The sequence below is a fragment of the Camellia sinensis genome, chromosome 3 (assembly GCF_055761805.1).
Source record: "Camellia sinensis isolate YWXY chromosome 3, ASM5576180v1, whole genome shotgun sequence".
Classification (NCBI taxonomy): Eukaryota; Viridiplantae; Streptophyta; class Magnoliopsida; order Ericales; family Theaceae; genus Camellia; species Camellia sinensis.
The window spans coordinates 16,096,574-16,107,830 of record NC_138963.1 but is presented as its reverse complement, the minus strand read 5'-3'; the positions used below and the strand labels follow the sequence as shown (position 1 = coordinate 16,107,830).

Genomic DNA, 11,257 nt, shown 5'->3' with positions numbered 1-11,257 from the left:
GCACAATTTGTGATTAATGAACTAAAGCAATGGACATAGTTAAACGACGGATTAAAAAATGAATAATTGAGTAAAATTAGACATGATATAATAGAAAGGATTTTATGATGAAAGCGACTGCCAATTCGAAGTTCAAAATGAAAAATGGCTGGTAGCTCGAAATTTGTGGCCCGATTTTGGGCCGAATGGCAAAACGACGTCGTTTTGCCATTCTTTTTTTTTTTTTTTCCTTTTCTTTCTTCCTTTTCTTCTTCTTCTTCGTTGAAACCAGAAGAAGAACAGAGGGGAAGAGGAGAGAGAGAGCCTCCGCCCGCCGTCCTCGTCGCGAGGAGCTCGTCGCCTCCGCCCGCCGTCCTCGTCGCAGCTCGCAGCTCGTTCGTCGCCTCCGTCCGCCATCGCAGCTCGCAGCTCGTCGGCTTCGCCCGATCGTGCCTTCGCCCCCCTCCTCCGCCTCCAGCCCTAATAATTGGGCCCCCTCCAGTCCTTCTCCTCCTTCCTCCTCCTCCTCCTCCTCCCTCCTCCCTCCCTCCCTCCTCCTCCTCCTCTTTCTTCTTCCCCCTAATTTCGAGCCAAATTCGAGCTCCTATATTCGAGCTACCAACCGGGGTTGGTTCAAAATACTCTCCTTTCACAGTCTATGCAGAGTTTGATTTTAAATTTTTTTTTTTTTTATGGGAGTTGTTATTTTCACATGAAGCTATACTATTTAAATTTTGAATTTTAAAATTATTAAATTACCAAATTAGATAGCACTTGTTTAATGCAGTTTATTTTAATTATTATTATATATATTGAAGAATTTTTGTATGAATATTTTGTGCAATTTTTATTTACGAAGTAAAATAATTTAAAAAACCAAATTTTTTTTTATTAAAATCTTTAAATTCATTTTATTATTTATTGTGAAAAATTGTATAAATGGTTCATAGAAAAGTTTTTCTATCAGATGTAGATCAAAATTATAAAATCAAACCAAATCATTTTAAAATTATTTTACGAATGCATGTTTCAAAAACCAGACTTTAACGGTGTAAAATATGTATAGAGTAATGTTAGAAATTTTATGAGTGTGAAACTTACATCATATAGATCCCATGAAATTTTTGAAATTTTTAATATATATATATATAAATTTTTAGTAAAATTTTTAACATTTTTCATATATATATATATATATATATTTTTTAAGACATGAACATGACTTTAAACTCTAAATTTAGGATCCATTTGGTTTAGTTTTAGAATTATAATTTGAATGTGGAGCTGTGTTTTGTATTTTGAGTTTTTGAATTATGATTTGAAAAAAGAAAATTTATTTGATTATGAGTTTTGAAATGATTTATACTTTCTTATTTTATTTTTATTGATTGATATATAGAATGTGATAGGAGAGAGGAGAGATTACAGTGAAAAAATGATTAATTGATTGATTAATAATACTAATTAAAAAAAAGAAAAGATTTTGAAAGTAATTTTGAATTGTATTTTAAAAATTTATTTGATCATAAATTTTGATTCAAATCATGGTTTGAAAATAAAATTGAGTTTTAAAAATTAAACCAAATGCTACCTTGTATTTTAAAAGTATGATTTCATATAAAAACAACTTGAATTTGATACTAAATAATTTTAAAATTAGTTGAATTTAAAAATTGTATGTCAAAATTTTTTATTTGATTAAACAAAAATGTTAGAAATTTGATCAAAATTTTTATTAAAAGTCATAAGATGATTCTCACACTTACATAAAACGTTTTTAAAAATGTTAATAAAATTTTTAAAATTTCTAATATTAATTAAAAACAAGGTTCAGAGATGAATGATGATGATGTTTCACATAAAAAAGCAGAAGGCTTGAAAACCAGAAAGAAGGTGAAAAGGCCCTTTTCAACAGAGTCTCCACAAATCTACATCTTCTCCCTCTATGGTTCTCTAGACACCCTTTTCGCTGCTTTTCTCTCCTCCCAAGCTGAAACTTGACACCTCGCTTCGTAGCTTTTGACTCACTCTGGGTTTCACAGAACAATGCTCATCTTCTAATCCTCTCATCTCTCTCTCTACTGCAATGGGTGCTCGTTGCTCCAAGCTCTCTGTCTGCTGGTGGCATTCTCACCTCAAACCCTCCGTTCTCGAATCCTCTGATCTGGGCAAGTCTCTCTCTTTCCCTCTACTACATGTAAAACCTTGTTTTTCTTACTAATTTGATGGGCTTTCTCTATGAAAATTGTTGCAGAAAATGGGGGGAAAAGTGACAGAAACTCGTTACCCAGTTTCACTGAGTTCAGTTTAGAGGACCTTAAAGCTGCCACAAATGGGTTTTCTTCAGAAGGCATTGTATCAGAGCATGGAGAGAAAGCTCCCAACGTTGTTTACAAAGGGAAGCTTGAAAACGACCGGTGGATCGCCGTGAAGCGCTTCCACAAGACTGCCTGGCCTGAATCTCGTCAATTCATTGTTAGTTGAACTCAATTTCAGCTCTTTATTACAGTTTGAATTTGTGTTTTTCATTCATTGCTATTTTGTTTTGAAATTTAAACTCGATCTCAGTTCGTAATTGCAGTTTGAATTTGGGTTTTTCAGTTGTTGCCTTTTTGTTTTGAAATTTGAATTCAATTCATGTTAGTTGAACTCAATTTCAGTTCTTAATTACAGTTTGAATTTAAGTTTTTTCAGTTGTTGGGTTTGTTTTTGAAATTTGAATTGGTTTGATTGGTTGTGGATTAGGAGGAAGCAAGATCTGTGGGGAATCTTAGGAGCGAACGATTGGCGAATCTGATCGGATGTTGCTACGAAGGAAACGAGAGGCTGCTTGTTGCAGAGTTTATGCCAAATGAAACACTTGCCAAGCATCTTTTCCACTGTAGGTTCTCATGTGTTGTGTTTGGTCAATTGAATATATTTTTATGCTGAGAATATATTAATTGGTTTGGTTCAACAACCAGCATTTATTATTTGGTACTTGTTAACTATGGGCTTAAAATTTATACTAATGAATTATTTTAAGCTTGTGCTGAACAACTACATAATGGAAAATTTTATTTTACTTCATTCAACAATGATGAATGATGTACAGTTTCGTCATGTGAAGTAATTTAATCTCTTATTTGAAATCATCTACGTCATACTTTTGTGCTTAAATGTTATTATGTGCCTTGGATTGCTGTTTTTGCTTAATTATGTGATGAATTGGCTCAGGGGAGGCACATCCCATGAAATGGGCAATGAGGTTGAGGGTGGCCTTTTACTTGGCACAAGCTTTGGAATATTGCAGTAGTAAAGGGCGGGCCCTGTATCACGATCTCAATGCTTACAGAGTCTTGTTTGATCAGGTAAGTTGGTTTACACGGATACTTTCCTCATTTTAAATTTGTTTTAGCGGATGAAACTTATTTTTTGACTATGATGTCTACAGGATGGCAATCCTAGGCTCTCTTGCTTTGGCCTAATGAAAAACAGCAGAGATGGCAAGAGTTATAGTACAAACCTGGCTTTCACTCCTCCGGAGTACCTAAGAACAGGTACACAGTAGTTGATTCTGGATTGGTATCTGTTTTTGAAACAGCTGCAGCATCTTTTGCAAGTTCACAATCCAATCCATTTGCGGCTTCGGTGAACCCAAAAACAAAGTCAGTTTAATCTGGATCCATTATTCTGTGAGCTCGTGGTTTTATGGGGTTGGGAAAAATGTGTTGCCTACTTTGGCTGTGTGAAGATGTTTGTTCGTCAATAGATTACTCTTCTGATGTTACTATTTGATTTCCCCCCCCCCCCCCCCTCTCTCTCTCTCTCATATATACATTCTGCATTATTTTTTTTCTATAGTTGTACAGATGCCAACTATGTTTGATGTAAGGTTAAAAGTAACAAGATACTTGCCTATTTTTGGCAGGAAGAGTGACAGCAGAAAGTGTAGTTTACAGCTTCGGAACCCTGCTGCTAGATCTTTTGAGTGGCAAACATATTCCGCCAAGCCATGTAACTTTCATTTCCTTAATAGTCATTTTCACTGGATGTATAATTATCATATTCCCTCATAATGTAAATTTTATTGGATTACCAAACATTGATACAAGCTTGTGGTTACCACTAATATTTGTTAGGAATTCTAAAAGTCATGTCATGAAAGTGACACCTTCTTCTAGGGATGGCGTCGTTGGCACTCATTGAAGACTGTTTTTCTTCAACTAACACTTGATATTGACTTCCAAGTCAAATTCATAGATTTGGTTATTAAGGTTTCATTTGGTTTGATGGAATTCCTGTTTGAATTATTTGAGTACTGAAGTTTGAGAAGCTACTTTCTTTGTGCCTTTCTTGCAGGCACTCGACCTTATTCGTGACAAGAATTTCCTGATGCTGATGGATTCTTGTTTGGAGGGTCATTTCACGAATGATGATGGAACTGAGTTGGTGAGGTTTGCTTCCCGTTGTTTACAGTATGAAGCTCGTGAGAGGCCAAATGCAAAGTCCCTCGTTACTGCCCTCATGTCTCTTCAGAAAGAAACAGAGGTATTCCCAGAACAGATGAATTTGCCCCTTTTCTGCAACTACAAAATTTTGAAGTATCGTCATAATTGATGACTTCATGCCTTGTAATTTTGCTCCATAGTGTCCCTATTGATACTTCACCTCATTTTAGTGCTTGAGGAAAGCAAATTCATTTTGGTATATTTATATCTTCATCGAGAACATTTGTTTATGCATGGTAAAAATGATTTTCTGTCTAACTTATGCTAAACATTAATTGTAATATTTAAGGGAAACTATATGCACGGTTATGTTACTCTTATTTTTTATGATATTTGTGAGAACTTTCAAACAAAAGTTTGATTTGTAAGTATTCTTTTGCATGCTACTTACATTTTTTCGAATCATTTCCAAATGGCAGTAAGCATGTCTACTATAAAAGCTGTGACGAGTTGTTTTCTCATTCAATGCGTTCAATCAGGTTCCATCATATGTTTTGATGGGTATTCCACACGGAACTGCATCCTCAAAACAACCATTGCTGTTGACACCATTGGGAGAAGCTTGCTTACGAATGGATCTCACTGCCATACATGAAATATTGGAGAAGATTGGATACAAGGATGATGAGGGGATTGCAAACGAGGTGTGTTACTGCCATTTTCTAACTTGGTATTAGATAATTCTCTTTGTTCTATCAATGATGTAAACCTAGATGATGTGTTCTAATCTTGCTATGATCTATTTGCTGTTTTTGTGGTTTTTCGTGTTTGTGCTCTACATCTCTATATCAGTTTCATTGAATCCAACTTCATTTTTTCTCCCTTTTCAAATGCTGTAGTTAAGATTGGTTCACTCGTAATTGCCTAATATCATTGTTCTGGCTTTGCAGCTTTCTTTTCAAATGTGGACAAACCAAATGCAGGAGACCTTGAATTCCAAGAAGCGAGGAGATGCTGCTTTTCGAGCCAAGGACTTTGCAGCCGCCATTGATTGCTACACCCAAGTGAGTACTTTGTTTAAAATCTCATTCGAACTTAATTAAGTAATGTAAAATATTAAGGAAATGTATAAGTTATTCTTATGTCTCTTGTAGTTCATTGATGGCGGGACCATGGTATCACCAACCGTGTTTGCTAGACGCTGTTTATCGTGCTTGATGAGTGACATGGCGCAAGAAGCTCTTGGCGATGCTATGCAAGCCCAGGTGGTGTCTCCTGATTGGCCCACCGCCTTCTATCTTCAGGCGGCTGCCCTCTTCAGCCTTGGGATGGATACAGATGGCCAAGAATCACTCAAAGATGGCACAAACTTGGAAGCCAAAAGGAACAAAAATTGAAAATGTATAGGTTTTCCTTCTCTTTGCTTTTTCTAATCTTTGCTCTTGTTTCTTGTATTTATTTTAAGAAGTTCTCTTTTTTCCATTTTGGTATTTTCTTACATCAAAAGGGATAATGATTTGGCCTTGATTTTTCTTACACCAAAAAGGATAATTATTGTTGGCCTTGATTTTTCTTGTTTTAGCTCCTCTTGATCTGAGGGCATATTTTAATGCTATTATGCAATTTCAGTGAGAATCACACTTCTTTTCCGTCCTCCACATTAGAGGCTCTATTGCAATTGTTGTTTTTTGGGGGGACAATTCTGCAAAAAGCAGCACTACAAAAAATAAAAACTCAATGCAAAATTATGGTTGACAAGTTTTGATTTTTTTTTACTTTAAAGTCACTTGTTTTTAAAAAGATGTTACTGTTATATCATTCTCATCATAAATTTTGTACAAAAATTATTATATCAAAGCTACGAATTACTTTTGCTTTCAAAAAAAAAAAAAAAAGCTACGTATTACTTCAAATTAACAATTTGATGGGACTTGCAAAGATCCAAAAATTTTAAAAATAAAAAATAGAAAATAAATAAATAAATATTGATTATTTTCAATTTCCTATCTTCACATGAGTAGGAAATGCAAAGATAGGGGGGAAAAAATTAAATCTATTTTTTTAAGCGACCAAGAATTACCTTAGGGATAAAAGGGGTAAACTTCCAAGCAGCATTTCATGTACAAAAATTATTGAGAAATGATACGGATTTTTTTTTTTTTTTAATCCCACATACATATGTCAGTCAGAGATAGGAGGGAAAAAAAAATAAAAAAAATTGATCAATCACAATGCATTGAGATGGTGGGGGTTTTCAGAAAAAGGGTCCCAACTTTTTTCCAAAATTATCTGTTTGCAAAATCGGCTTTAATCAATTATTTAAAGAATAATACTTAGGACCTCTTTTTTTTGGGACCCCATAATCTTTTTTAGATCTCAATCATTGATGTATGTGTGAGACTCATTTATGTATGTGTAGGACACACAGCCTCAATGATTGAGATCTAAAGAGATTGTAAGGGTTTTCAAAAAAAAGATCTCAATCATTGTTGATAAAATTTTTAAAAAAATAAATATGTTTGAAATAATTTTTATGAAAAATATACAAAAAGTATAAAGAAAAGAAAAATTTTGACTTTTTAATAAAAATGGTTGGCTTTTTAACTTTTTTTTAATGACTTTTTAACTTTTAAGTTAAAATATTAAATTGTCAAACGATGCCACAATTTGCTTATTTTGAAAAATTGGTTAAAAGATAACTTTTTAATTTTTTTTTGTCTGTTTTGAATCATATTACCTTTTTACTTTTTTTTGTACTTTAAAATAAAAAATAAAAAAAGTCAAAATAAACTCAAAATAAACTCAAAAAAAATCCGCTCTCAACCTACTTTTTAAAATATGCCAAAATCCGTGTTAAAACGAATGTCTATAATCCTTCTTGTTTGTTAATAGGATCACATAAAAAATGGTTACATAAATCGTCGTTTTTCTTGAGCAATTTTAAATCAACTTGTTCCAAAATTCGGAACAAAAAATATTAACATGTTCTAAAAGCCGGAGCAAAAATCATTGCCTTATCAGAAACCATTAACATGGTTTAATATAATATAATTTTTAAACTGTTACAGAAAAACCAACAAGAGATATTCATAAAATGGATTAAGAAACTCTAGAATATGCAAATATGGATTCAACCAACTCTTAACAAGTAAGGAGGAACAACTATGACCTAATAGATAGATATACCTAGATGAACGTGGCAGGCTTAAAACCGTCTTGTTGCTAATCATCAAATCCTCGAAATTTTTGCAGAAAAGAACTGCCATCAGGGGTTTTCACGATCGGATGTTGAAGTGAAAGAGCCAAGATATGACGAATGCAAAGACCATGCAAGCAAGAAGGAAGTTCACTAAGCGGTGACCATTCAAACATCTTCGCATCTCTGCAGAGGGAGGAGCTGAGACAGCGTTTGTTGCTGTGACATTGGTCTCATTCGTTTGCTGTGTTGACTCAATGTCATTTGCGTTAAGTACATTACGTGCAACAGAATTGCAAATTTCGCAAGTCCTGAAATATAGACTCAAACTTAGGCATTCAACAGAAATTCATACTAAAACCATGTGATGTTACTAGTTTAAGCTAGATAACAATTTGAAGCTTAAAACACATAAGAATTCACATTCCAAGCATATAACAAAACGAAAGCTCAATTCAGCAGGCTCTTGACACAGGCAAGGATTACAGCAGCATTCATTTAAAGCCATGACAAACAAACACAAAAAATCAAACCTTCTGTGAATGAGGGAAGAGCTAAAATTGAGCATTAAAGTGTGTAGAACAATGAATCACTTATGACACGAACATTATCAGATGTCAATCTTTCTATTTTATGTTATTTTTCAGGTCTAATAGGTCTGGAGCTTTTTCAGGTAGTCAGATTGAAATCAGCTTCTCTTTTTTTTTTTTTAGTTTTTAGTTTTTCTTTTTTGTTTTTTTGTTTTTCACTTTTTTTGAGAATATGTAAAAGCATTGCATAATATAATGTTCCTAACCGCGGGGGAACTAGGATATGAGATGCGACTCCAAGGCCCTACCACTGAGCTACAACAGCACGCTCAATCCGGCTTCTCAATGATCGCAATCAAGTTCTATGTGGACAATGATTTCGGCCCATTTTGCTTTAGTGGTGCCCAGTCAATTGCGCAGCTCTCATCAGTGACAATATCATAGTAAGTGGAACTAGGATATTTTGCCAAGAAATGGTATACACTGTGGCAGTCACGACATTGATACTGATGTAGATAACATATGACACTACCCGCACACAATTAGTTAAAAGTGCAAAGAAACAGAAGTATCACAAAATCTGCACTGCAAATTCAGTGAATAATGCAAAAAGTCTTGGGACATCGCCTCGGCTACCACCCCTCAAAGTATAAAAAATGTCCATAGCAAAGTTAGAGAGCATGTTTGGTTGTGTTTTCGTTTCTGTTTTCATTTTCTAGAAAACGAAATACCCAAAAAGCTGTGTTCAAAATTTTGAAAACTGTTTCAGCCCAAAGAAAACAGTGGGTGATTTCAAACTTATCATTGTTTTTTTTTTCGAAAGCACAAAAAATAAAATCCAAAATTATGAACATTTGGAAAGGAAGGCTAGGTAGCAACCATAAGATATCTAGTATAAAAAGAAAATCTGGAATCTGCATATAACAAACAAAAAATATACACGGTGGAGTAGCAGCAAGTAACAATCATTTTGCCAAGAAAATGAATATTATCAATAAGGTGTCATATCTCCACTTTCATAAAGAAGAAAAGAATCTCAAACATGACAGAAAATAGCAAGGAATCGTTACTGTTACCCTAACTATTGCTTTACTTTTTTTTTTTAATTTAAATTTTCGATATTTTAATTAGCACAATCACTTTCAATTTTCCTTTAACTAATCAAAACTAATGTATCCCCCACAAACAGAGCAACCTTATACTTTATGCTTTAAATTTAACAAATCTCAGAAATTATAACAGCAGTCAAACACTAAAAACCACAAATAAAAACCATTTCATTTAAAAAATTGAAAACAAAAATATGAATGTGGGACTAAGAATTAAAGAATATTTTTTACAAAACCCACATGATTTTGATCTTATTTTCAGAACCCATTATTTTGAAAACATGACTCAATTAAGTTACTGTAAAACTCTTTGAAAGTCGAAAAACATCAAAATAAGTTCAAAACTTGGATAAGCATAAATAGAGGTATTCACTGACACACATTTCATAAAAATCAAAACTTGCATAACTAAGCTAAACTTGGGTATATCAAATTCATCATAAAAACATAAAAATTAAAAAAGACACTAATCAAATAATGCAATTAAATTAAAAATTTATATATATATATATATATAGAGAGAGAGAGAGAGAGAGAGAGAGAGAGAGCATAGAAAGCTATGATTTTTGACTCACTTATTTCCCTTAATCTTGAACCAAGCTTCAGCACAACTCTTATGTGCAGCAGCCAAGTCATCCTTGCAAGAACAACCCAATTCGATTGCAATTCCAGACTCTGGATTAGTACTCTCCAAACTGAGTTGACAAATTCGACAATCTCTCTCTACTCTCCCCAAATGAACCTTGATTTCACGAACCCCATTTTCGATATCAGCAGAGTAATCTGAGTCCACCGCCGAGGACAACCACAGAGAATCCGAAACAACATTAGTCTCGAGATCAGACCCATAATCGTCGCACGACCCATCATTGATGGAATAGAACTGAGAATGGAAAGAACCTTCGTCTCCGTCGCTCACGGCGGGGGAGGAGAGGCGGCGATCACCACCATCACCACCGCATTCTAAGTCGATGTGTGACATTTGGAAAAACCCAGAACCAAAATGATAAAATTGAGGGGAAAACAGAGCACCAAAAGGTTCCAAAGTTCGAAGCTTGATTGACAGATTTGAACTCTTAATCAAGAGCTAAATTAAATCTCTATATATATTGAAAATAGAGACATTTAAGTAAGTGGGTAGTAGATTAGGTGAATTTTTAAATCGCATTTCATTCACTTTGCAAAGATATTGGGGGAAAAAAATGAAAAATTAAAAAAAAAAAAATGGGAAGGGAATTTGGAAGTAAGAGTTTTCAATTTGTGAAATGCAGAGAGGGAAATGAGAACAGAGGAGGGTTGGAGGAAGAAAACAAGAGTCTTCGAGATAGAACAGTCATGCTTTTGGTACAGAAGTTGGAGTGAGAGTGAGAGTGAGAGAGAAGCCTTTTGGAGAGTCCTCCCCTGCTTCTTGGAAGATGTAACCATCTTGGGTATGATATGATGGGTTTATCTAATTTTAAGCCATAATTAAAAATAAATTAAACGCAGTCCTTTTGCTAATAAATTTTTATTTTTTAGTTATTTAAATTATTTTTTTACCTCGTAAACATTTAAAACATATAGGCTTTGTTTGGTTTATTTTTTAGAAAAAAATTTTTAAAAAATTCTTCACAAATAAATTTTTAAGAGTAATTAAACTAAACAAATTTTTTTAAAAAAAAATCTCAAAATTTTGTTTGGTTATCTACTTTTCAAAATCACTCTCTCTCATACACATCAAATCAATTACTTTTTTTAAAACTTTTTCTCGAAAATAATTTTCCAAAACTATTTTTGAAAAAAGACAAACAAAACAAATTTTCGTACTTTTTATCTCAAAAACTACTCTACAAACACAAACCAAACACACCCATATTTTTTTTTTTTTTTGAGTAAAGGGCGAATGTTCCAACTATTTTGATTTTAAAAAGACAAACTGAAGTAATGTTAAAAAATTTATTAAAATTTTTATCAAATATTTTATATGAATATAGGAATGTGAGTCTCGTGTCCATGCGAGACATTTGGTTAAAA

The 11,257-nt window shown here is 33.5% G+C and overlaps 2 protein-coding genes across 2 annotated transcripts; one reads left to right on the top strand and one right to left on the bottom strand.

Moving 5' to 3' along the window:
- The first annotated feature begins 213 nt into the window (after positions 1-213).
- LOC114280540 (serine/threonine-protein kinase BSK5) lies at positions 214-6,044 on the top strand. Its single transcript, XM_028222922.2, has 10 exons — positions 214-2,147; positions 2,234-2,454; positions 2,725-2,860; positions 3,196-3,329; positions 3,413-3,518; positions 3,890-3,975; positions 4,321-4,509; positions 4,949-5,113; positions 5,360-5,473; positions 5,564-6,044. Exons 1-10 carry the CDS (start codon positions 2,066-2,068, stop codon positions 5,804-5,806), a joined length of 1,476 nt encoding a protein of 491 aa, XP_028078723.2. The 5' UTR covers positions 214-2,065; the 3' UTR covers positions 5,807-6,044.
- A 1,342-nt stretch (positions 6,045-7,386) lies between these two features.
- LOC114280537 (uncharacterized) lies at positions 7,387-10,651 on the bottom strand. Its single transcript, XM_028222919.2, has 2 exons — positions 9,820-10,651; positions 7,387-7,916 (listed from the first exon to the last, which is right to left on the bottom strand). Exons 1-2 carry the CDS (start codon positions 10,224-10,226, stop codon positions 7,685-7,687), a joined length of 639 nt encoding a protein of 212 aa, XP_028078720.2. The 5' UTR covers positions 10,227-10,651; the 3' UTR covers positions 7,387-7,684.
- Positions 10,652-11,257: the final 606 nt, after the last annotated feature.